Here is a 27,317-nt window from a genome sequence, read left to right as displayed (position 1 = left end):
ACACTATTTCACTGGGGGGGATGGGGTGTGTGTGAAGCACTGGAAAGGATTAGCTAAGGAGGTGGTGGAATCTCCATCCTTAGAGGTTTCTAAGGCCTGCCTTGACAAAGCCCTGACTGGGATGATTTAGTTGGTGTTGGTCCCGCTTTAAGCGGGGGATTGGACTAGATGACCTCCTGAGGTCTCTTCCAATCCTAATATTCTATGATTTTAGGATAATGTAGGGCTGGGGGTTGGGGTGCGGGAAGGAGTGTGGTGTGCAGGAAGGGGCTCAGAGCAGGGGGTTAGGGGCTTGGGGTGCAGGAGAGGGCTAAGGGCAGGGGGTTGGAGTGCAGGAGGGGGTCGGGCTGTGGCCTGGTGCCGCTTACCTTGAGCGGCTCTGAGGTGGCAGTGGCACGCAGCGGGGCTAAGGCAGGTTCCCTGCCTGCCTGCCCTAACCCCACGCCGCTCCCGGAAGTGGCCAGCACCACGTCCCTGCGACCTCTGGGGAGGGGGAGTGCAGAGGACTCTGCGTGCTACCCTTGCCTGTGGGTACCTCCCCGAAGCTTCCATTGGCCACGGTTCCCCATTCCTGGCCAATGGGAGCTGCAGGGAGCAGTGCCTGCCGTCGAGGGCAGCGCGCGGAGCCCTCTGGCCCCACACGGGCCACAGGGTCGTGATGCCAGCAATTTCCAGGAGCGATGCGGGACCCGGGGAGGCAGAGAGCTTGCCTTAGTCCCGCTGTGCCACGGGGCTGGCAATCCCGCAGGCCAGATCTGGCCCTTGGGCCATAGTTTGCCCACCTATGATTTAATCTCTTCTAAGGAAAAAATTCGTGGATTTCTACTGAGCTTTCAATGCTGTCGTACAAAAGAGCTTTCAAACTCTTCCCATTTACACAATATATGTATATAATTTAGACTTACGGTATAGTTCTTTGTATTGATCTTAACACCAGCCTTTGCACCGCCAAATGGCACATCTGAAAAAAATTTAAAGGAAAAGAGTTTCATTTTTCAAGATAAAGGTAGAACAGAAATGACAAGATCTTTAAATTATGTAAAAAAGGGGTAGCTTCTATAACTTTGTGTAAAAATGCATATTTGAAAGTTATCAGTCACTAAACCCTCACTGTCAACTGCGAAGCTGACTCTGCCACATCCACAGCACAATTTCACTAATATGTTCACTAAAAAACTACATTCTGTTCATACAAGGGGCAGTCTTTTCAGATCAGCTTGAAGAGGTTCTTCTAAACACAGGAAGTCTAAGATCTATTTAAAATCTATTTCCTTCAAGTTTTGCCATTTATTAAGGACAATTTTGTTAAAATACAATCTTAGAGCTTCCTTACAGTCCATCTACTCAATCATGAAATAAGTCCTTATGGTCAAGTGGGATGTTGCCATGTGGTACTAACATATTAAAGCATGGGATAATTTTACTGAGAGATGAAGCACAGTAGAAGAGCTGAATGCCGAGTACAAAGTACTATTTAAAAACATGTAGCTTCAATAATAGCAAAGGAAATACAGCACTATAGTTACTGGGTAAGCATTCAAAACCACTTGTTGCAGATTTTAACAGGTTAGATTTTAGTAAAAGGAGATTAGTATCTAAAAATAACAAAATTCAGTCTTTCAGCTATTTCACAGTGACTTAAATCAATGCTAATTCAAATGACAATTATTATCTCTACTTAACAAACTAGTATCACTTACCAACCACAGCACATTTGTATGTCATTAGAGAGGCCAAAGCTTTCACCTCATCCACGCTAACATCTGTGCTGTAACGAATACCTGAAAAACATACAGGAAAACAAACAAGAAGAATGAAGTGAGTTTGCAATTAGTATTTGCAAATTGCAAACAGCAACTCTAGGACACCAGCCCACTACATGCAAGTGGGCAATCTCTCTCTCAGCTTGTCAAGACTGAAGCAAGAGATGATGTACAACAGCCTCAAAATAACAAAAGCAGTGCAGGAAATAAAATGCAAATCATTAACCTCAAGTTAGTTGTTTCTGGAAGTTTTCAATAGTAGAAATGAAAGGGGCTCTTAATGTATATGGTTAACTTGGGACAAATGGTGTGCCTTCAAACAAGGGGCAATTGAGAGGTATTAAAGGAGAGGAACAGCTTTCCTGTAGTAAAGGTTTAAAGCTTGACTGTTCTAAGTGTCTAAAATACATAAAGTTAATCAGATTGCCTTGAAATTTGGTGCGTGTCATGGAGGTACAGGGTAGAGTCAGTGTTCGAAGTTTGGGTCCATTTGACTATGAGGTTCTAGAAATACAGCTCCCAGAAAGAGAAGAACTTTTCTTTATGCTGATGCATTCTGGCAACTTTTTTTTTTTTTTTTTTGCGCTCACGGATAGATATCAACTTGCACAGCATACCACCAAAGCTATTCTTTCCCCTACCTATCATTAAATCCACAGACTGTTCTCAGATGCCACCTCACAACTGAAAATGCCCTGCTACTGACTCAACCTACACAATTCTGTACTGTAATGATGCAGATTGGAACCTCAAGGTACACATCCACCTCTTTCCTTTGATAAAGCACACAAGGGAATCAGATCTAGATTTCATTGAATCATAATCACAACTCTACAATGCTCCTCAAACTAATCCCCAGATCTCCTCATCACAATCACAACTCTTCCAATTTACTCCTTTACCATTCTGTACAGCTAGGGCAGTGAATGCAGCGTGAGTGCATGCAGATAACTCTCAATGGCTATTGCCAGCTTGGGGGCAGTGGCGGGGGACACAGAGCTAAGGTTTACCGTACTCTGTACTTCCTGGTGTTCAGAAGCTTTAGTTTTGCTGAACTCAACATTCTGTAAGGACATGAACTATCACTGGGCAACCTTAACTCTGTGTTAACAAAGCTTGCCATTTAAGAATCAGTGGCTTCCAGAACGAATCATTCAGCAACATAATGCTAAGGCTTGCCAGCATCCCTCTAACCCTAAGCGTAGCAACTCATTCACTTTATAGAAAATGAAGTGGTTTGTCACTGGGCATGGAGACTTTTACAATAAAAAAAAAAAATCTTGAATAATGACCTTGCAGGTATGATAATGCAAAACAGCTTTTGTAAAATTTGAAGGGCTTGTAATATTTTGTATCTTTCCGACTTAGAGGCAGTTCAAAACAAACTGGAAGCTAATTTCACAAAGGTTGGGAGTATAAATTGTATCTAAGAACTTTTATCTTTTTCTGATTACTGAAGCTGAAAACAGTGTGTCAAATGTCAAAAATTGGTTTTAAATTCTTTTTATATTTAATTTACATGGCAGCGTCATACTGCATTACCTAGTTGCAGCTGCAAAATAGGTAACTTTTTTTTAAGTCAACCCTATCTGGGTACATAAATAGAACTCTAGATCAGGCCTGCACAACTCGTAAAGCGGCGAGGGCCATATTCCTCCAAAGAAAACAGCTGAGGGCCGAAACCTCCCGGCCCCGCAGAAACACCCCGACCCAGGGCCGCCCAGCCCTGCGGAAACAAACCCTCCTTCCCCAGCGCCGCCCCACCAAAACAGCTGTGGGCCAAAAAGGAAGGTTGGGGGTGGGAAGGTGATACTTTATTTTAAAATCAGCCAGCTGAAGAGGTGGCTGGGAGCCCTCAGGGGCAAATTAAAGGGCCCAGGGCTCCGGTGGCTGGGGGAACCCGGTAGGGCCGGCACTAGGTTTTTTGTTGCCCCAAGCAAAAAAAAAAATTTGGCTGCCCCCCGTCCCAGCCCTGAGCTCCCCCTGTATCCCCCTGCTGCCCCAGTCCTGGGCTCTCCCCCCACCCACACCCCCTGCCGCCCCAGCGCTGGGCTTCCCCCTTTCCTCCCCACCAGTGCCCTCCCCCCACCCTGCTGCTGCCCCAGCCCTGGGCTCCCCCCCACCAGTGCCCCCCACACACACCTCCTGCCGCCCCAGCCCTAGGTCACTGGTAACTCGCTCCCAGGGCGGGTCATTCAGCAGGAATTTTGGATGTGCACAAAACACACAGACAAGATTGGTTCCCATATGGTTACAGAGCTGCAGTAAAGTGGAACAATTTTCAGCTTGTGTGATTGGAGGATATCTGGATGCATATTATAAGACTGTCCTCCATAAATGAGGGAAAGTTGAGGTGCCTTTATTATTCTTTTGTTCCATTCTTTCTTTCTATGGGGAATTTGCCAATGCAATATCACGGTCTTCCTTTTAAACAAACAAAAAGGCAATGGCTGTTGAAAATAGCAATTCCAGTCCTAATAAGCATTTCTTGCTCAATTTTATCCTACTTTTTCTACAGCAAGTTACAGTGGATCAGTATATTTGATTTGGGAGAAATGAAGTAACCGCTGCCCAAACTGAGCTTGAGCACTCCTGAATTTTGAGGTGTTCAAATCTGGAAGGCAGGTGCTGGGGGGAGGTGGGGGGGGGGGCTGTGGGCTCCGCGGGGGAGCATGGCAGCAACGTGTCTGGAGTTGCACGGAGCCAGACACACTGGTCTGATTGGCACGGTAACGGGGCTGGGGGTTGAAGAAGGGGTAGAGGGTTCCGGGGGGCAGTCAGGAGACAGGCAGCAGTTGGACAAGCATGGGAGTCTCAGGGATTCATCAGGGGACAGGTAGGGGGTGAGGTCCTGAGGGGAAGTTGGGGGGGATCTCAGGAGGGGGCAGTTGGGGACAAGGAGAAGGGAGGCTTAGATAGGGGCTGGGGTCCCAAGGGGCAGTTAGGGGCAGGGGTCTCGGGAGGGGGCAATCGGGGGACAAGGACCAGCGGCATTTAGATAGGGGGTGGGGGTCCTGGGGGGCAGTTAGGGCAGGGGTCCGTGGAGGGGGCAATCAGTGGCCTCAGGCCAGGATTCAAAGGGCTCTGGGCTGCCCTCCGCTGCGGGCAGCGCGGAGCCCTTTGAATCCTGGCCGCGGCTGGGATTTAAAGGGCTCTGGGCTGCCCGCAGAGCGCCGTGTGCGGGGGATTCAGAATCCCCCCGCGGGTCGCACAGTGAGGCTCCACGGGCTGCATGTTGTGCAGGCCTGCTCTAGATGCTCAGACTTGCAGTTTAGAATATGAATTTAGTGCCCACAAAAGCCAAGGGATAACAGCACAAGGTTGCAACCAAAAGTAGCTACTATGCAAGTTTCTCCCACAGCTCTACAGAGTCTAAATTCTAACCTACAATGATTCTCTCCCCTAGTCCTATGATTTTTAAGCATAGGCTGTAAATTGTGAAACTGGGGAGGGGGAAGGTTGTAGCAGGGACAGAGTGTACACCAGAAACTAGAAAAAGACTCCACAGATTTCCTATTATCCAAAGGAGAACACAAATCCAGGTCCTCAGACGTGAAAAGCATTATCCAAAGTAACCCCCTGAGCTCCTATGAAAGCCATTAATGAATGCACTGGAAATGATCCCAAGTCTACAAAGAAACTGAGTGTAGCTCAAAAGTCTGCAGCCAAATTTCTGCCTTCCTATGTGAACATATTTTTCAATAAGTCTAACAAGAGTTAAAGGCCTGAATGCTTCCCTCAGAACAGGCATATGATTTTAGTTTTTATCTGACAGTGAATTAAAAAAAAAGACTTAGGTTTTTCATTGCAAATTCATTACATAAATGGTTAGTGTTGAGACTAGAAATACCACAAACTGTTAAAGGAAATTTTAAGTTTTTAAAAAAGGTACAATGCATTAGAATAGTAATGTTTAAACTCTGAAATGCAGTTTACATGTTCTCCCCAATCTTGCTCTAACAACTCAGGGGAAGCGGAATTAACTACCTTCCTGAAAATACTTCATCTGGAACGTACACTATATACGGCACAGCTTGTTCTGACTTAGAACAACATTCCATTTTTGTTCAGTTTTTCCTGACACACCCATCTTTTTAAGGCATGCTTGCCACTCAGTGTCAAACTAGAAGTGGCTGAAGCACCATCTACACTAAGTAGAAGCCAACTTTTCTGTAACCAGGGTATGATATATTCATTTGACTTAGTTACAGACATGGTTGACTTCTGTCCAGACAGCAGCTGTTTCAACTATATGTCAAACAAAATTTCTACACAGCTTTCTACTAGTCCAAGTCCATTTGGCCATGCAGCAGAAGACCAACTTTGATGCAGTGGACAGACCCAGTCTCAAACTTGTTTTTGAATGGATGTATCCAAAATTTGAAAAAAAGAGACATTCTATGCTTGCTGAACACTGATGCAATTATTTTTCTCCGTTCAAACAGGGTTTAAGCCAATATTTACCAGTGTCCTGTCCTAAACTAGTATTTCCTGGGAAATTGCCAGCCCTTTGCAGGAGGATGCACAAAGATAAGACTTGATTTCTAGTATGCTAAGGACTTCAGTGAAATCTAGTTTGACAACTTCCTAGTTTAGCAAAAGACTCAGTGCAAATTAGATTGGGAAACAGCATTGCTATGCATCTGGAAATCCTTTCTGCACTGTGTTCCCATCTCTGAAAACTTGTGCACATTTTTCACATTAGAATAAAGAACAAAGCTTGAAGCAATCCAACAGTTTATGGCACTCCAAAACATTTAAGAAACACAAAGAAGACTACCACATACAAGCTGCACACCAAAATTGTCATTTTAAAAATCCTAGCATGGCCCACACAATGTCTTTTGAACCAGTAACTTTTAAAAACAGTTAGACAAAGTTATCTTTTGTAATGAAAGCCTTAAGTTATAGCATGACTCACAGCCATGGAAAATACTTTCCACTGGAAAAGACCCAGAAAGTCTTGTTTATAAGAGAAGGATTTTCTTTCCCCACCACACCCAAAAAAAGTTACGCCAAGCCACAGTACAGCAAGTTATTAGTTTCTTGTTCCTTTTCTTTATGTTGTTTAAATTGCTTCAAATTCCAACCTACTTTGCTATTTAATTGCTGAAGAGTAGGGAAAGACGTTCATATCGCAGGGTCTCAGCTTTTAAACCCGAACACATACAATTTTCATTACTGGTCAGTAGTACATTAGAAGAATAAAGGACTGATTCCCCCAACCTGTGACTATGATGTAGAGAGACAGGCCAGAGGCAAGCCAGTCAGCTAAATCACCTTTAGTCCGAATTGTTAGAGAGGTTAAAAATTACATCATACCAGAAATATTTAACTGTATAATACATCAGGAAAAGCCTATACTAGCAGAAAGAAAGGAAAAAGTAGTAAAGATCATAAGTAGCATGTTGCCAAATACAATAATTCATTAAATATCACCTACCTCACCAGTCTGCCATTCTAGAATTTTTTTTAGACAGAAGAATAGAATACAGGAGGTTTCAATAGTGCCAAGTACATTGGTGCAATAAGTTAATTCCACAGGATAGTGCGTAAAAGAGTACTATCACTACAGTTAACCAGCTAAAGCAGGGGTGGGCAAACTATGGCCCACGGGCCGAATCCAGCCCATCAGGGTTTTGGATCTGGCCCACAGGATTGCCACCTCCGTGGCGTCGCGGGGCTGAGGCTGGGTCCCCTGCCTGACCCGGCTCCGCGCTGCTCCCGGAAGCGGCCAGCACCAGGTCCCTGCAGACCTGGGGGGCGGGGGGAAGCAGAGGGCTCCGTGCTGCCCTCGCCTGCAGGCACTGCCCCCCGCAGCTCCCATTGGCGCGGTTTCCCGTTCCCGGCCAATGGGAGCTTCGGGGGAGGTACCCGCAGGCAAGAGCGGCGCGTGGAGCTCTCTTCCCCCCTACCCCCCACAGGGGCTGCAGGGACATGGTGCTGGCTGCTTCCAGGAGCGGCATGGGGCCAGGGCAGGCAGGGAGCCTGCCCTTAGCCCCGCTGCATGCCACTGCCACCCCGGAGCTGCTCAAGGTAAGCGGCGCTGGGCTGCAGCCTGCACCTCGATTCCCTTCTGCACCCCAACCCCCTGCCCTGAGCCCCCTTGTATATCCCACACTCCTCCTGCGCCCCCAACCCCTTGCCCTAAGCCCCTCCCTGAACACCGCACCCCCTCCCACACCCAGCCCTGCATTCATGGCCCAGCATGCAATTTCCCCACCCAGATGTGGCCCTCGGGCCAAAAAGTTTGCCCACCAATCTAAAGCCATCAAAGTTGAATGTGTACTCAACAATTACCCCTCCAACATAGAACAGGACAGAAGTTCAATAATTTTTTGATTGGAAAGAGTAAGTGGAGGTTTTTCTTTTTTCCCCTCGTGTATTCAAAAAAGGAAGCCAGAGAAACCTTCTCTACTGGAGATACTAAGGCCTAAATCAGATCACACTCTGGCAGATCCCTAGAACATATTTTTAATGTTTGACAAACTCAGATTTCAAAACAGACTTGCACATCTCTCACTGTGTCCAAGTATCACCCTCTAAGGGTCATGGATGATATATTCGCAGATGCTAAAGCCACAAGGGATCATTAGATCACCTAGTCTGATCTCCTATAGATTGCAGACCATTAAATTTCACCCAGTTAACCTCTGTACTAAGTTTGAAAGCTTTTATTTGACTACAGCATAGCTTCCAGAAAGAATGCTTAAACACCAACAAACAGTATAGCAAGATGAAATGGAAACTTTAGATCTGAATTACTTCTCTTTACAAGTCCTGAATCAGTTTAGATGAGATTTTTGTTAAAGGATGCATCAAAGTAGAAGCTATTTATAAGCATAAGAACATCTTTTGGATTCGAATGTCAATGGAGTCTGCAGGGGTGCTCTTATCTACAAATCATACTCCAGATGTACAGCAGGAGTATTCAGCCTAACCAGTTTAAATAGGTATTACAGAAATGAAGAGAACTGTCATAAAACAGGTACCAGCAGGTACCCCATGAAAGACCTTGATTTTTTAAGTGAAAAAATTAAATCAACTTGTCTTCTAATCCAAGACCTGAATGTATACAAGTTTTAATGTTAGGCATATTAATATGCCTTGGCTTCCGAAAGAAACTGACAGTATGTTACTTTTAGACACTACAGAATGACCGAGTTTCAAATGCAAATTAGATTTCCAGGCATACTGAGAACCTAGTGATGCTTAATAAAATGTACCCATTTGCAAGTGGATACATTCAGAATGTTTCTAGACCCTTTGAGTTTAGTTACCCCACAGCATGATCTCTACATTAGATACTCCAACCTCTACAGAATATAAAGTAGCCCTTCCATTTAAGGAGCAAATAAAGGTTCTCTAGTCACCATAGTAACATTTCATAGCAAAACATCCCAGACCACTACTCCCACTGAATTAAGCTTCTTACAGAACTCAGCAAGTTTGAGTAAGAGTTCATCACAACTTGGAAGTTTAGGGTTTTGTTTTCTACTTTGAATTTCATCTCTTAAAAAAAATACACCCCACAACAGAGAATCAAGATTGGAAGGAGATACAAACTTCAGGCATTTTTAAAGGTCATAATTTACCACCCCCCCCCTTTTTTTTTTTAAGTGTACAAAATGTACATGTTCTGTACACCTCTCTATATGCAAACATATAAGTATCAGAAAATAAGTTTTTTCATGGCAGGGACTATCCTACTCTGATTGTACAGCACTTGCCAGAATGGGGTCCCAGATGCCAACTGGGATTTATAAGAGCTACAGCAATCAGATATTAATTGTAATCCCACATTAGCAACAGCTCTTTTGATGCTGCAACAATCAGGGTAGGTCCATACTTACCGACCGGGTCGACGCGGAGAGTTTGACTTCTTGGAGTTCGAACTATCGCATCTAATCTAGACGCGATAGTTCGAACTCCGAACGCGCTCCCGTCGACTCCGGAACTCCACCACCGCGAACGGCGGTGGCGGAGTCGACGGGGGAGCCACGAAGTTCGATCCCGCGGCGTCTGGACAGGTAGGAAATTCGAACTAAAGTAGTTCGACTTCAGCTACGCTATTCGCGTAGCTGAAGTCGCGTACCTTAGTTCGACCCCCACCCCCGTAGTGTAGACAAGGCCTCAGTTTAAATCAGCTTTCATTGATAAAAAGTAATTTTGCTATAGATACTCATTTTAGACATGTGATCCCCTGGTAACATTTTCACATGGGTTAAGTTTGGGAAGAGTTAGTTGTTTTTTGTACTAAAGGATTAGTCCATATTATGGATTTATTAACCTTCAATTGCATATATAAAAGTACCACAACCACCAGCTTTCATATGCGACACTAGGAATAGAACTCTTAACTGCCTGGTCCAACATGATTCACAGGCCTCTTCAGAATGCGTTGTCATTTTTCCCCATGTGAAAGTTAACCAAGAGGTGCACAATGAATACCAGGACTCGTGGTTAGTGTTTATTGATCGGCTGGAAATGGGGGTGAGCAGTAAAGTGGCAAACTTGCAGATGGAAAAAAAATAGGTTATTTTAGTGAAACTCTAGAGGGTCCTAACAAAGCTAGGTGAGTGGGTAATACAATGCAGGATAATATTCATTGTTGACAAATGCAAAGTAACTTGCATTGGAATAAATAAATTTAACTACTCATGCTCATTCCTGGGTTCTAAATTAACCACCCAGGAAAGAGACCAGAGCAAACTACATTAAAACTGAGATTTAAAAAAGGAATAAAATCTCACTTATTCCCAGGGAGTAGCCAACCACTAAACTAACAAGGAAAACCCTCTCTGTGGGTGGATTAGTCTACGATTGTCTATAATAGTGATTCTTCCATTTTACTTTGACGCATCTACTAAAGGTCATTGTTAGAGCAGATAACTATATAGGTCTGTCGCATCTTACGCGCATTTAACATGCGCAAATTCAGCGTTACGCGGTTAGCAAAAACAAAACAAACCAAAAAAAAGAGAAAAATAACAATTTAAATACTGTTCCTGTAGTGCAGGCGATTCCGCCCGCCATTACACTCAATGTAATTTTGACTATACGCGGTTTTTGCTTTACGCGCTGACCGTGGAACGTAACCCCAGCATAAGATGAGACAGACCTGTATGGACCACCAGTTTATTTCTCTGTGACAATTCCTGCATTCCTAGCAGGAACAGCTCTGATACTTCAGACCTACTTATCTGCATGTATATTCCCTCTTTGGATGGCTTATTTCTTCCAGGAGAGCAGTGAAACAAAACTGTGTTTATTAAATAAGCAGTGCTTGTTGTTCAAGTGCACAGAACATTAAGTACATCATTCCCTACCAGCAACCAGAAAAGTCAACAGTAGCTCTTCAAATCTGATATTTAAATGTATACCCACAATTGCATCTGTTCTAGCATGCCTAGTTTCAACAAAAGGGGAATGCTAAACCTAAATGATAATGCTAAGACCTAATGCTAAAATAAGGAACCATTATGTAAAATATACACACAAACTTAGCCATTGGTAGAAGTTGTATCACAATAACACGGCTCATTTCCACAAATGTTTTCCATAAAAGTGTCCATAACTTCAAAATGAAGTTGTATTAGCTTTCAGCATTCATTTTAGGTTGCAAGTGTCATATGGTGTGCAAAATCCCATCTACTGTATGGCCCCCAGTGACAGCTAGTAGCGTGAGCTGCACTAAAACTGGTTGACAATTTTAAGGTCCTTGTGGTAAGGGCCTGTAACTTTTTAAGGCCTGGTCTACATATTTTTTGCACTGGTATAATTATTTGAGTTGCGGTTATTAAAAAAATAGTTATACCAGTACAACCCCTATTTCTACTGACAAAAATACGTCAGATCAGTGCAACTTATTCCCCTTTCCATACATGAATAAGATATTCTGGTAGAGGCACCTTTTATATCAATATAATGGAGGATGGGTTTGTACACTCAAACTATAAGGGTATAGTTAAAGTAGTACAATGTGTATATTTATAGATTCACAGATAAGGCCAAAAGGGACCACTGTGATTATCTAGTTTGACCTTCTGTACACCATAGGACTTGCCTAAATTAACTCCTGTTTGAGTTACAGCATCTCTCCTGGAAAAGCATCCACCTGGGTGACACAGCTTACATCAACCTAACACACAGTGTCTACACCGTGCTATGTCGGCTGGAGATGCTCTCCCACCAACTTACCTTCCGCCTCTCAGCGAGGTGGAGTACTGAAGTCAACAGGAGAACACCCTACCATCAATTTATCGCATTTTCACCAGACCCAGTAAATCGACGCTGCTGCATCAATCACAGTGGCACCGATTTAGCGTGCCAGCGTAGACAAGCCCTTAGAGAAATCAGGCCTTGTCTAAATAAAGCCTGTATAATAGAGCACTGCCAGCAGCAGAGAGCCAATATTGTGTCCATCTAGTGTCCAATCGTAGAACCCGTTGGGGGAAGAGGACAGCAGTAGAATGGGGAAGATAACTGTAGAGGAATGAGTTATTAGGGTAAGAAAGACACTCACATGCAGATACAGGACAGGAGAGAAGGTGAAATCTACTAGCCAGAGGAGAACAGAAAATAGAAGAGATAGAGACTAGAAAGTTTCTCAGCAGAAGTAAGTTCCCCTTGGCAGTCAGTCAGTTAAGCTGCTCCACAAAGAAATGCAGATTCATCATCCACAAGTTGCAGGAGCAATCATTTAAGGCAGTCATTTGTCTCTAAAATAAGGAATAAGGACTGGGCCATGAATATTTGACCACTGTCATGTGACATTCCATTTCAACCGGTTATTGAAAATCCCTAACATCACGGGACTGCAATCGGTCTGACCAGAGATGCAAAATGTGTATGGAAACCAGAACCCTTAGCTCTCAGCTACACTGGAACTAAAATAAATGCTTGTTGCATCAGTTTTAGACTATTTCAGGTGGCCAAAGTGGACAGGGGCCAAGCAGTTTCAGACCATATGGTTAATTTGGATTCATTAACAGTGGACTCCTAAATAGTTACCATAAACAAGTTTTAAGTAATTTTTTAAAAAGTGTACGGTTTTAGCCCCAATGTAAACGGGGCCCTATGAACATCAGTGAATCCATTCCTTACTACCAAGTAGCTGAGAACCCCACAGCAAATGTTAATATAAAAGAATGCCTTTATTGACCTTAAGCTTTCAACTCCCATTAACTCTAGGAAACCTACCTGTTGACAATTGCTCTCAACTGGCTCATGCAAAAACGCCTTAACTAAACAGTTTTGTCCCAGCTATGCTATCAGTTACACAATTTTTAGACTGCTAAATAAGATTATAGATTTTAGTTAGAAAATAGCTAGTCTAGTCTACTTTGCCTTAAAGTCAGTTGTGTTCTGCTGCCTCCCATTTCCTGTACCCTATTTGGATTGTTTTAGTTCTCTAGGCAGCTGTCACTATGATGAGCAACAGCAGCTGTGGTTTCCTGTTAACTCCAGCTCTTAGCACGCAAGTCACCATATAAGCAAAGGAAGGGAAAATGATTCTTAGTAGCATTTTAGCTATCATTAAGCATCTATCCAGCTTTAGAACAAAATGAATTTTGGGTAACAAGTAATTAACATAATAAGATCCAGAAATTACACCACAAAAAAAAGGGAGGAAAGAAGGACTCCTTACTTCTCTGAGAATTTGTAGAAGTCTTATTCTTCCTTGTCATTTAACTTTATTTTCTACCAAAAGGTAAATTACTAGAAACTGGCATGTGTAAGATTTATAAAAGAATGATCTAGGCTATCTCAAGCAGAATATTTCAATGGACAGATAACTTGATAAATTAATGACAGTTTTTGAAGTGTTCCTAGAGCTTATAGAGGAGAGGCACCAAAATGTAAATAAAAAGATTTATGCGGCTGGGTTCCATATGTTTGAAACCCCCAACATATATTAGTACCCTCTTGACTACTTACTCTTATAATAGAAGTGCCATGAATGCTTGAGCAAAAAGGTCATTTCAGGTGCTCTTTAATTGTTTCTGATGGCAAGTGCTTTTAATTATAAATTGCTTGTTTTTCTGAAGGGGCTCAAAACACTTCCCTTCATGTACCAGTGAAATGAAGCAGCTGCTCCTTCCCTGAACTATTATTGTGTAGGGTATGCTATTGGTAGTGAATTATAGTATTCAAATGAATCAGATCATTTTTTGTTTTTAAGCCTTTCAAAAGAGTCACCAAACAAGTTCTTACATATATCACTAATACCTTAGACTACTGAATCTAGAAGTATTAAAAAACTTATTTAACTATTTATGCTGCTTACTCCTTACATTTCATTGATTGGACAGACCAAGTCAGTTTCACTTTTGGGTGAAAGACTTAGCAAATACTGCAGGGATATGCGAGCAAAGCCCACTTCCCACTGGAATACCCAATTATGAAAACATTTCTATAGGTCTTAGATTTTGTAAATGCATACAGTATTTATAATTTTTAAATTTTGAGGTAACAAAGTTTGACAGGGTTATTGCATAACTACTGAATCCAACAGATACCTAAAGTAGAATATTCTAGATAATTGTATTAAAGTAAACTGACCTAAGTATGACTTTTAAACGCAAATACATACAGGCATTAAAGACAGTAAATCACCATAAATGAATTATGGAACTTATATGAAGGAGATGGCAACAAGTGCAAAAAGAACCCTGATCTAATGGAATAACATGTATTGTATTATGTACCCAAGATCTTAGAGCCTTTTGTCTATAACCTTCAGACAATATTTAATACTGATCCTTTTCAAAAGAAGCTCTTATCTTTCAGTTTAGTTCCTCAGTTACACTTTTTACTAAATAAAGATATAAACCCAAATTAGATTCCTATAAGTATTTGCTGAAACTCAAAAATAACCCAATGATAGGGAGTTTAATGTTCAATGCTTATGCTAATTATTGATGCTCATGTACTTACTAACAGTAAGTTACATAGAGGTCCAAAACACCTGTTCAAGCATGTTTATTTGGCAATACATTTGGTAAATCTTTAAATAGGAAAGGTTCCCATTTTGCCCCCACAGCGAAACCCTTCCTTTCACCAGCGCTCAAAATTTGGGTTCACCAGCTGCAAGTGAAAGTTCTGTTTTGGTGATCGAACAGATCTATGAGCTGTGTGTCAGCTAGTACCATTAAAGCCTTCCCAAGAGCACTACTTGCCACTTCTCTCCTTGCAACAACTTCTGTCACAGATGCCTTAATTTCCCTACCTGGTTCTTGCTGCTGCTGACTGTGGTCCAGACTATCTTCTGGCCTCCACCGCCTGGAAAAACCATAGCCAGCAATTTTCACATTTGGCAAACTGTTGCAATATTAATTTTTGAGCTCTGCTTTCACACACTTATCTTTTGACTCCAGTTTAGTTTATGCAGACATCTAAATGTATAATAGAAGCACTGAGTGTTTTAAGCACACAAGCAAGTCCCTAAAACTTCACTTACTGGAATAAGAAAGCTTCTCTGGTTACTAGAAGGGCCTAAGTAATCAATTTCTGCAGAATGCATGTTTTCTGATTACAAAGATAACTTTCCAAATGTTATCCAATACAGTACACCATCTTCCTGAAGCTCCAGACAGTTTCAAAGCTGCTACTGCTACTCAGAATTTTACTGAGCATCAGCATATTAGCAAGACTTTGATTAGACTCACTGCTGCTATGAGCAGCAATGAACAGTAAAGAATCATGTCCATTTCATTACACTGCTGCATGTGAAAGCCAGAAGTGGCAAAAGAGGCAGAGACTGGAGGACTCAAAACTAGGAGTAGTGGAGACCTGCCATCTCTTCAGGACATGAAGGCAGTCCTGAGAGAAATTGAGTGAGAAAGGACAAACAGAAAATTCCTTCACCTTTCTAGCAGTGAAGTGATGGAGCTTGACATTTAAGAGATAGACTATACTTTCATAAAAGTTGAAGCACTCAAAGAAGGGTTATGGGGTAGCACCAATGTAGAAATATCAGCATCATCCCATTATTTTTCTACAACTCTCAGGAAATTGATTTTTATTTATTTAATAACCAGGGTTTCTTTCTGCCCCTATCCCTTGCTGGTGCATATCCCCACCCTAGTCTATCATAGCTACCTGCACAGTGGGTTTAGTCCTCCAGCTACCTGATGCATAGCAAGTGTACAAGTCCCATCTCTATGATCTCTTTAAATATGATTTCATGTACTTGAAGTCATCTGATGAACTATCACTTCCCAGCTACTGTATGCTATTAATCTGGTCTCCCAATAGGTAAATTACCAGTGTTCAGCCTAGATCAAATATGAAACATCCTATACAGCATAAATTAGATTAGTATTACATTAATCTTCAGGTAACAGCTTTCTTCCCTCCTTCTTCCCCCAAGCCCATCTCCTGTTATTCAAACAGTGAACAACATGTTCAGAGTTGGGCCACTGACACCAGAAGGGATGGAATGTTGGAACTTGAAAGTTCCACAGCAATTGGAAGTGACAGCTGAAGGGAGGATCTAAAGAAAGAAGAACACTTGCCCCACTGAGGAGAAAAGAGATGGGAAAGCGCACAGGAAGCTAGGGAACCGTGAGAGCAATGATATTAGGAATGGGAAAGGAAGGAGAAAGAAAATAAATGAAGAAACCAAGGGAGCCAGGAAAGAGACTGAGAAAGATCCTTGGTCTCACTGAACTGAGGGGAATGAGGTGTTTCAACTATCTGGTCCACTGGGAGTAATGGAAATACTACAGAGAGTGAAACATTTGTTTAAGGCACTGAGCTGAAAAAAGAACAAAACAAACAAACAAACATTGGGTTTAAAACCTGACAGAATTACTATCAGAACTCAGTTATTTAATGGTATAGAACAGGGGTGGACAAACATTTTGGCCCGGGGGCCACATCTGGGTATGGAAATTGTATGGCAGGCCATGAATGCTCACAAAATTGGGGTTGGGGTGCAGAACGGGGTGAGGGCTCTTGCTGGTGGTGCAGGCTCTGGGGTGGGGCCAGAAATGAGGAGTTCAGGGTGTGGGAGGGGCTCTGGGGTGGAGCAAGGGGTTAGGGTGTGGGGTCCAGCTGGAGATGCGGGTTCTGGGCTGGGGGTGAGGGGTTTGGGATGTAGGAGGGTGCTCGAGGCTGGGATCAAGGGGTTCAGCGTGTGGGAGGGGGCTCTGGGCTGGGGCAGGTGAGTGGGGCACAGATGTGTGTGAGGGCCCAGGGTGGGGATGAGGTGCTTGGGGTGCAGGAAGGTGCTCCAAGCTGGGATTGAGGGGATTCGGCGGGCGGGAGGGGGATCAGGATTGGGGCAGGAGGTTGGGGCGTTGGGTGCAGGCTCTGAGCGGCTTTTACCTCAACAGCTCCCAGATGCAGAAGCATGTCCCCCCTCCAGCTTCTAGGTGGAGGTGCGATCAGGCGGCTCTGCACGCAGCCCTGTCCACAGGCGCCGCCCCTGCAGCGCCCACTGGCTGCAGTTCCTAGCCAAAGGGTGCTGCGGGGGCAGTGCTTGGGACGGAGGGAGCGTGCGGACCCCCTGGCTGTCCCTACATATATGAGCTGGAGGGGGGACATGCTGCTGTTTCTAGGAGCAGCGACACATGCGTGCAAAGCGACCCCCGACCCCACTCCCTGGTTGGAGAGGGCCAATCCCCAAACCCCGCTCCCCAGCAGGAGCTCGAGGGCCAGATTAAATCAGCTGGTGGGCTGGATGTGGCCCGCAGGCCATAGTTTGCCCACTCCTGGTATGGAAGGTTCAGGCTAAAAAGGTCAGTTACCATAGTAGGAGACATCCCAACAGTCAACCCTCTTTACATTTACTTGCAGAGTAAATTGCTACAGAACATTATTAACATTGATGTTAAGACATTTTCTGGATAATACTGCTAATGAGTTTACAGTAAAATTCATTATGTTCATAATAACAGCATTTAATAAGTCACCTGAAGTTTTTTAGGTGAATCTGAAACTGGACTACAAAAATTAAATGTTACTATGGTGAGTGCAAATGTGGCTCTGACCAACAGCAGCAGTAACACAAAGAACGGTTTTCTGCACAACTGCAGTATCATGGATAAGATAACTTATAGAGCAGTAGGACAGAGAAGCAATTACAGGAGAAAGCAGCATACTTGCCATCTGTACACCAGGGCAAGTCTACACGACAAAATTAAGTCGACCTAAGTTACGTCAACATACAGTCACTGAAATAATTAAATCACTTTTGCATCTCCACACTACACTCGTGTCAGCAGTGTCCATCCTCTCGAGGAGCGCTTGCACCGATTTAACTGTCACTGTGGGGCACTGTCGGACAGCTTCTGAAAGGCAGCAACAGTCACTATAAGCAATGCAGTGTCTACTGCAGGCGTAGGCAACCTATGGGCACGCGAGCTGATTTTCAGTGGCACTCACACTGCCTGAGTCCTGGCCACCGGTCGGGGGGGGGGGGGGGGGGGGGGGGGCATTTTAATTTAATTTTAAATGAAGCTTCTTAAACATTTGAAAAACCTTATTTACTTTACATACAACAACAGTTTAGTTATATATTATAGACTTATAGAAAGAGACGTAAAAACGTTAAAATGCATTACTGGCACGCGAAACCTTAAATCAGAGTGAATAAATGAAGACTCGGCACACCACTTCTGAAAGGTTGCCAACCCCTGGTCTACTGCATCAACTTAAGTGCTATGCCACTTGCAGAGGTAGAGTTATTAAGTTGGTGTAGTGAGAGCTACATTTTAGAGTAGATACTTACAGAGTTAGGTTGACAAAAGCTGTTTTATGTCAGCCTAAGTCTGTAGTGTAGGCCAGTGGTTTTCAAACTTTTTTTTCTGGCCACCCAGTTGAAGAAAATTATTGATGCCTGCAACCAAACAGAGCTGGGGATGTGGGATTTGGGGCACGGGAGGAGCTCAGGGCTGGGGCAGAGGGTTGGATTGGGGGTGAGGGCTGCAAGGTGGGGCCAGGAATGAGAGGTTCAGGGTGTGGGTGGGGGCTCTGGGCTGTGGCAGGGGGTTGGGGTGCAGGAGATCAGGGCTTTGGGCTGGGGGTGCAGGCTCTGGGGTAGGGACAGGGATAAAGGGTTTGGGGTGCAGGAAGGGACTTGGGGGGCTCAGGGCTGGGGCAGGGAATTGGGGTACAGGCTTACTTCGGGTGGCTCCCGGTCAGTGGCACAGCAGGGGTGCTAAGGCAGGCTTCCTGGCTGTCCTGGCACCACGGACCGCGCTGCGCCCCGGAAGCGGCCAGCAGCAGGTCTGGCTCCTAGGCGGAGGTGCGCAAGCAGCTCCATGTGGCTCTCATCCACAGACACACCCCTTCCCCCCAGCTCCCATTGGCTTGTTCCCAGCCAATGGGAGTGGGGAGCCAGTGCTCGGGCCAGGGGCAGCGCATGGAGCCTCGTGCTCCCCCTCACCCCCCAACCTAGGAGCCAGACCTGCTGCTGGCCACTTTTGGGGCACAGTGCGGTGTCAGAACAGGTAGGGACTAGCCTGCCTTAGCCAGGCAGCACCACCAACTTTTAACGGCCCAGTCAGCGGTGCAGACCAGAGCTGCCGCAACCCAGTGCCTTGGATTCCACGACCCAGCACTGGGTTGTGATCACCAGTGGTTTTCAAACTGCCATAGGCCAGGCCCCAGACAAGGTTGTGGCAATAGTTGGGGACACTGACTCCACACAGATAAAGCCATTGCCTGTATGAGAGGAGCTTTGAGTTTGATGTTCTCATTTCTTACTCCCAGGTCATCAGAAATGCACATCTTAAAACAGAGTCAAAGGAAAATGTATTTTAAAATGCCCACACCATTTTAGAGAGACAAGGTGGGTAAGATAATATCCTATTGTCCTGGTCTACACTACGAACTCATGTTTGTATAACTAGGTCACTCAGGGGTATGAGTACTTCCTTCAGCGCTCTAAGTGTAGACAAGCCCTTATTTGATCAACGTCTGTTGGTGAAAAAAAAAAAAAGAGCTTTTCTTCAGTTCTGGGAAAGGTATTGAGTGTCGCACCTATTACAAGGTGGAACAGGTTGTTTAGCATAAGTAAATAAATTCTAAGGGACGTTCAAGTTTAAGTGGCCCATTAACCCCTCTGCAAACATAGGCAAAAGAGGGGCTAGTGGGTTACAGACTGTTGTAAGAAGACACAAATCCAGTGTCTTTATTAAGACCAGTTTTTAGTATCCAGCAAAGTTATGAATTTAAGCGTCCATGCTCATCTTTTGAAGCTGTTGTGCACATTTCCTTTGAGGACAAAGACTGGGTGGGTCCCGAAGCCTGGGCTCCACCCCAAGCCTGAATGTCTACACCAGTGGTCCCCAATGCGGTGCCCGCAGGGGCATCTTAATGCACCCACGTCCTGGCCCCCGGGAGAGCACCCGCCAAAACGCCGTCGAATTTCAGCGGCATTTCGGCGGGGACGCCTCTCGCTGACGCCGCTTGCCATTGACAAGTGACATCATTGAGAGGCGTCGCTCCCGAATTTCGGCGGGGACGCCTCTTGCTGATGTCGCTTGTCGACAGCAAGCGGCGTCATCGAGAGGCATTGCCGCCAAAATGCTGCCGAAATTCAGCAGCATTTCGGCGTCATCGAGAGGCATTACCGCCAAAATGCTGCCGAAATTCAGCAGCATTTCGGCGGGTGCTTCACCGCCGCAGTGGTCCTTCGGCTGGCGGGTTGGGGACCACTGGTCTACACCGTAAGTAAAGTGCCCTGTAGCCTAAGCCATGTGAGCCCAAATCACCTGACACATAGGTGTCAAACTGCAGCGTTGATGGAGTTAAAAACTATGCAAACAGTCCAACTGGCAGAGAAAAAAAACAACAAACAAAAAACCCACAATTCTAAAGTACATTATTGTACCAAAAACCAGAAGAAAAGTGCCTCAGTCTTTCAAGAGGAAGTTAAGGAATCCGAATCCTAAGCATAAATCCAATAGTCAGACCTAGAGAGCACCTATACTTAATTCTTTATAAGATGAGTAAGTGTTCTTAACACTCCCCCAATCTTTTTCTAGCAACCATAAAGAGGAGGTCCATTATGACACAACATGCAGGGGTGCATTCTGTACAATTACGATTTCAGGTGTCTGGCAAAGGTATGGTGTTTAGTTTGAAGTCCTATATGCTGAGATAATTACAGGCGTGTAACTGTTTTTAAAGATTATGTGCCTAACAGAGCGCACAGCGCTGACTGATCCAGGCTGGAAGCCAGGGTGACTAACTATCTTTCAAGGGGATATAGTACTGGTTGAGTCCTTAATGATGGTTGGGAGTCTTGCTTCATAGGCTCACAGCCCTGGAAGTATTAGGGATGCATGGTTGCCTGTACTGGGCCAATCCTCTCAATTCCCTTATAAAGGTGTGACTTCTTTTCCTAGAAAACCGCTAGTTTTTGGCTTTTTCTGTACATCTACCTAGAAACTTGACCAACTGGCTATTTTCCTGCTCTGGGCTGGAGGGGGATTTTGTATTAAATCAAAGTATGTATTAGAAACAGCCCTTACATTATAATATTTTCAAGTTATTTTTTGTTTTCCCCCCAACTTTTCAATTCATAATTAAACAATGAAAGTGTACATAGTGGCTCAAATTTCACCATTCATGTTGTTAAAGTTTGAGATTTGCTGAGAACTTCTCTGGGTAAATCTGAATTGTTCAGAACATTCCCTGGGGTGAGAATGATCATTCTTTGCAAGACAAAACTGCATTGTTTTGGATCCCTGACATTAGTATATAACCTTGGGATGTCACGATCAAAACTCCTAAACACACTAGAAAAGTTGTTGAAAGCACCCTAGCATTTTAGGGGTTAAGTGATCATTTAAATATTAATAAGAACTGACATCCCTCTACTTCCCACCTTCTTAGGAATATTGGAAATATGGTACTAAAATTGTTTTCCCTTGTAGAAGGTGTTTATCAAGCTCTAAGTGCCCCATAGATGTAAGCCAAGTTCCTCCTCTTCCACACATTGAAGTTTTGTTACAATGCAAGCTGAAAATAGGAAAGCATGTGCTTCAAATGACTTGCAATTGAATTTATGTAACTACATGTATATTTACACACTTTTTATTTTGGCAGGCATGTGGCTAGGTTGGGACAGAGATGGAAGTTGACCTCTCTTGCAGAGAATGCATGGATGGATGTAGGGGGTCAGTGGCAAGGAGCTCCGCACCGGCCTTGGAAGGGCTGCAGGGCTAGCATTGTTGGATATGCAGTATTGGGAACATGGACTGCCTTTTAGGGGTGCAATGTTGGCTGTGTATGTGTTTCCTATCTTTTGCAGGGAGCCAACACTAGCTGAGAAAAAGAAAAATATTTCTGTCATACTCCTTTCACAAGGTACAGTTCCAGTTGTGAAGTATAGGAGGGAATCTCATTACTCTTACAGTGGATATACTGATGGCTGTGTTTGGAGCAGGTGATAACCAAGCAGGAATTATAGCTCCCATGCTGCTGAAAGTAGATGAGAATTCTCCCTAGTTCTGGGTAAGCAGTGATCCCCAAAAACTGCCCTTCCCTCCTTGGCTGGTGCAGTGAAAGCTCTCACTCCTGTCTCACTCTACTTTAATCACTTGTTTGTTGGGTGTAGTGCTGGCTGTATATGAATGGGATATAAAGAGACTCTCCTGCTGGGGTGTCCCCTTTCCTGCAGGTAGTGCAGTGCTGGGTTAGTTTATATAGGTGCAGTACTGGCACTGCATGAGGAGTGCTGGGGATCTATGAGGAGGTCTCACCAACCTTGCAGGGGGTACCCCGGGTACGTATGGCTCTGTCTATACATGGATCTCATGCGTGGGTCTCAATTTTCAGGTTGTCAGGGTGCTAGAGATCTGTATACCAGGGTAGAGGGGCTCTCCCGTCCCTTGCAGGAGGTGCAGTGCCGCTGTCGGAATGGTATGGGGGGGGGTGCGGAGGTGGCTGTGTGTGAGCGCGCACAGCGGTGCGGAGCTGGCTGTGGGTATGGTGATGGTGGGGTGCGGAGCTCACCCCCCGGGCAGGGGGTGCGGTGCGGGCTGTGTGCGCGCGCGCACAGGGGTGCGGAGCTCACCTCCCTTGCAGGGGGTGCGGTGCTGGCTGTGCTGCGCCCGGTATCCCTCGATCACCTCCCACTCTCCGTTGTCGCGTTTGATGGGGAAGGAGACGCTGAGCACGTGGTTGCAGGGCTTGATGATGCGGAGGATGCCGCGGACGCGGTGGCGCCGCTCCTCGGGGCTCTCCCGCGAGCGCAGCCCCTCCACCAGCTTGTCCTCCACGATGCCGGCGCCGCGGTCGAAGAATCCCTCCACCATCTTGAAGAAGTTGGGGTCGTCCTCCTGCTCCGCCTCGCTGTAGCGCCGCCGCGGCGGGAGCCCCCCGCAGGGGCCGCCCCACAGGGCTGCCGCTACCGCCGCGCTGGGCTCCGTGCCCGCCAGCACCGAGCCGGCCCCGGCGCGGGACGCGAGCAGCTCCCCTAGGTAACGGTACATGGTGGCAGCTGCAGCGGGGCCGGGAGGCAGAGTCGGGGCTGCTCTAGCGCTGCGCGGCCGACAGCACAACAGAGGCGGCCTGCCTCCGGCGCCGCCTTTAAATGGCCCCGCGGGGCGAGGCCGGAGGGGCGGCTCGGGTCAGACAACACCTCCCTGCCGCGCGTGCGCACACGCCGCGCCCGGAACCCCTCCGCCCTCTTGGCTCCGCCGTGAGGAGCTGGGCGCGGTGCCGGCGCTCAGCCCGTCTCCCGGAAGGCCCTAGGTGGGTGTGTGGCGCGCATGCGTGTCGGGATCTAGCCTCCGGCCCTCGTCGCTCTCGGTCCAGGGTGCTGGTGGGGGAGCGGGAACCTAAAGTGCTTCCGCCCGTGCGGGGGGGCTCGGGAGGGTGCGGAGCGGTCGCTCCTCCCGACTGCAGGCGCGGGCAGCCCCGTGGGAGGCTGCGCCTGGGCCGTGGGCCCTGTACAGTAGAGCCGGTCATCCTTCCCCTTCCGCTGCGGGGAGCGGCAGAGCCCCTGACCTCCCTTTCGTTCCCCGGGCCCCGTTACACCCTCCTTTCCGGTTCCATCTGCCCACAGCCCCCCAACCGCCCGCCCAGCCCCGAGCGATGGGCACATTGGCTATCCCGGCTGAGCGAGCTTTAGCCCAGTGGCTCTCAACCTTTCCAGACTACTATACCCCTTGCAGGAGTCTGCTTTGGCTTGCGTACCCAGTTTTACCTCACTGAAAAAGTACTTGCTTACAAAATCAGACATAAAAATAGAAACGTGTCATAGCCCACTATTACTAAAAAATTGCTTTGTCTAATTTTTTACCATATAATTTGGAAATAAATCAATTGAAATGTAAATATTGTATTTACATTTCAGTGTATAAGTATATAGATCAGTATAAACAAGTCGTATGAAATGTTGGTTTGTACTGCCTTTGCTAGTGCTTTTTATGTAGCCTGTTGTAAAACTAGGCAAATACCTTGATGTACCCCTTGGAAGACCTCTGCGGACCCCCAGGGGTACATGTACCCCTGGTTGAGAATCATTGCTTTAACCTACAGTGCTGACGAGCTTTGCTGCATTGCTTATCTGGGGTACAGGGACCCTCTGCCCTAAGTAACACAGGGTTCAATATGCAACCATTTGTATCTTCCTTAGCTTTGGGTATTCTCTCGCCTGCCTGCCTGGCCTGGGGTTGTCACCAGGTGACACAGAGAGCCCTGTTCTCTGACCCTTTCAGAGCAATGTTCTTGTAGGTTTTAATGGGAGCCAAGATTAGAGCAGACATGCATAGCCAGGGAGGAGAACTGCACAAGTGATCCATTGGTCAGTGTGTGTTATGTCCCCTTCTGGACCCAAGCCATAGGATGTGAATCTGATTGTGGTGAAAAACAGTGTACTAACTTCCTTGACAGAGTTAGACAATAGCAGTCTTATTATCTTTTCTTCAAGGATGTCATTTCAGAAGAAAAACTGCTGGTGTATAGAATATATGTGATTATATTATATCCTGCAAAGTCTTGGGGTGACAGGGAAGGAAGTAGAGCATATAGATCTATGAAAACTTCCCCCGAGAGGGGCAACAGCTGCTTCCCGATCCATATCAAATGATGCCGCTGGTTTTCTGAAAGACTCTTCTTTTTCTGGGAAAATATCCATTCTAAATAGGAGCAAGGAGGGAAAGCAAGAGTGGAAATATTTATTGTTGAATACAATTTCAGGCTTCCTAACCTGTACAGGATATTTTTTCATTTGTTCTTTATTTACAGATGAATAAAAGTACTGTTTAGTGCAAATTAGGCTAATTTTGGCCAGAGCATACAACTCCCTTGCCAAGCAAACATGCTGCCCTCCGAAGAGTGGGAACAGGGACATGTGTCTATCTAGGGTAGATTGGTCTATCTAGATCAGGGGTAGGCAAACTATGGCATGTGTGCCAAAGGCAGCACGTGAGCTGATTTTCAGTGGCACTCACACTGCCCGGGTCCTGGCCACTGGTCCAGGGAGCTCTGCATTTTATTTAATTTTAAATGAAGCTTCTTAAACATTTAAAAAACCTTATTTACTTTACATACAACAATAGTTATATATTATAGACATATAAAAAGAGACCTTCTAAAAACATTAAAAGCAAAACCTTAAACTAGAGTGAATAAATGAAGACTCAGCACACTACTTCTGAAAAGTTGCTGACCCCTAATCTAGATAGATATCCTAATTTCAAAATTCTTCAGGCATGTGCAAGATACACCTCTACCCCGATATAACGTGACTCGATAGAACGTGGGTTCGCATACCACACAGTAAAGCTCTGACACGCTGCTCTGAGCAGCGTGTTAAGGGTGTCGGGCCAGGCTGCGGATGAGGGGTTTGATAAGGGGCAGAGGGTCTCCCCCCCCCCCAGGGCCTGGGGGGCAGGAGCTGTGGGAGGGCACTTTTGGGGGGCCCCACAGTCCCAGAGTGGCCCGGGTGCTTAGCGGGGGGAGCAGCCCTCTCTGCTTCCCTCGCCTCGGCCCCAGCCGTGTCACTCAGGGGAGGGGGCTTGGGGGAAGGGATTCCCCCTGCACTCACCAGCAGCGGTGGAAGTGGAGCAGCCCAGCCCCAGCCCGCTCCACTCCGCCAGCTCCCAGCTGCAGTACTCTGCTTCCTGCCACAGGTGAGTACGGGGGGCGTCCTTTCCCCAGCTTCCCCACACTCACCGGCGGTGGGAAGCGGAGCAACCCCGCCCCAGCCAGCTCCACTCTGCCAGCTCCCAGCCGTGGCGCTCCGCTTCCCGCCGCAGCTGAGTGCAGGACCTTTCCCCAGCTGCCCCCCAGCGACACGGCTGGGGCTGGGGCATGGAAAGCGGAGCAGGCTGGGGCTGCGTCGCTGTGCTTCCCGCCGCAGGTGAGTGCGGGGGAACATCCTTTCCCCAACCTCTCCGCACTCACCGATGGCAGGAAGCGGAGCACCGTGGCTGGGAGCTGTGAGAGTGAAGTGGACTGGGGCCGGGCTGCTCCGCTTCCCGCCACTGCCGGTGAGTGCCTGTCAGGGGCGGGGAGGGGTGGATAGGGGTGAGAGCAGTGAGGGGACAGGGGGGTTGGGTAGCAGGTGGGATCCTGGGGGTGATTAGGGATGGGGTCTCTGGAGGGGGTGGTCAGGGAGCAAGGGGCGGGGCAAAGCAAGTTTGATATAACGCGTTCTCAGCTATAACACGGTGAGATTTTTTTTTTGACTCCCGAGGACCGCGTTATTTCGGGGTAGAGGCGTATATGTTATACATGAATCAACCTACGATCAGTAGGGTGGGAAAACTTGAAAAAACAGGCCAACTGAAGTAAAATAAACCTACCTTTTGACAGGGAGAGAGTTTGACTTCTCCTATATTGGAAACAAATTTCAGGACACAGTCTGAAATAAGATTATTTCCTGGAGGCCAAATCCAAGCAATAATGCTTTGCAAACTGTGTGAAGAGACCATCTAGCTCAGGGGTTCTCAAACTAGGGTTCGGAACCCTCAGGGGGGTTCCCAGGTTATTACATGGGGGGTCGTGAGCTGTCAGACTCAACTCCAAACCCTGCTTTCCCTCCAGCATTTATAATGGTGTTTAAATATATTTAAAAAATTTTAATTTAAAAAGGAGGTCGTACTCAAAGGCTTGCTATGTGAAAGGGGTCACCAGTACAAACGTTTGAGGACCACTGATCTAGCTCCTGTGCAGATGTCTGTGATGGAAATACCTCAGGGTTTGTCCTCCTTGCAATTAAGTTGAGTTTTCCCCCTAATTTGAGTCACATCCACACAAAATGATTAAAGGTCTCAAAAACATGACCTATGGGGGAAGATTGAAAAAATTGGGTTTGTTTAGTCTGGAAAAGAGAAGACTGAGAGGGGACATGATAACTGTTTTCAAGTACATAAAAGGTTGTTACAAGGAGGCGGGAGAAAAATTGTTCTTCTTAACCTCTGAGGATATGGACAAGAAGCAATGGGCTTAAATTGCAGCAAGGGAGGTTTAGGTTGGACATTAGGAAAAACTTCGCAACTGTCAGGGGTGGTTAAACACTGGTATAAATTGCCTAGGGAGGTTGTGGAATCTCCATCAATGGAGATTTTTAAGAGCAGGTTAGAC

The 27,317-nt window shown here is 46.0% G+C and overlaps 1 protein-coding gene and 1 long non-coding RNA gene across 2 annotated transcripts in view; one reads left to right on the top strand and one right to left on the bottom strand.

Moving 5' to 3' along the window:
* The window catches only part of GLUD1 (glutamate dehydrogenase 1), a 57,693-nt gene extending 34,404 nt beyond the window's left edge, over window positions 1-23,289 (bottom strand). Inside the window, exons 1-3 of the mRNA XM_045025432.1 lie at window positions 22,798-23,289; window positions 1,701-1,781; window positions 906-961 (exon numbers count right to left, since the gene is read on the bottom strand). Of these exons, the coding sequence (XP_044881367.1) occupies window positions 906-961; window positions 1,701-1,781; window positions 22,798-23,215 (555 nt within the window). The 5' untranslated portion in view covers window positions 23,216-23,289. The remainder of the gene's footprint in view (window positions 1-905; window positions 962-1,700; window positions 1,782-22,797) is intronic.
* A 67-nt stretch (window positions 23,290-23,356) lies between these two features.
* Window positions 23,357-27,317, top strand: part of LOC123374972 — a 42,861-nt gene continuing 38,900 nt past the window's right edge. The window contains exon 1 of the long non-coding RNA XR_006581272.1: window positions 23,357-23,477. This is a non-coding gene — a long non-coding RNA (uncharacterized LOC123374972). The remainder of the gene's footprint in view (window positions 23,478-27,317) is intronic.

This window comes from Mauremys mutica, chromosome 7 (assembly GCF_020497125.1).
Source record: "Mauremys mutica isolate MM-2020 ecotype Southern chromosome 7, ASM2049712v1, whole genome shotgun sequence".
Taxonomy (NCBI): Eukaryota; Metazoa; Chordata; order Testudines; family Geoemydidae; genus Mauremys; species Mauremys mutica.
The sequence above is the reverse complement of the archived record's forward strand: the minus strand, read 5'-3'. Positions and strand labels throughout refer to the sequence as shown.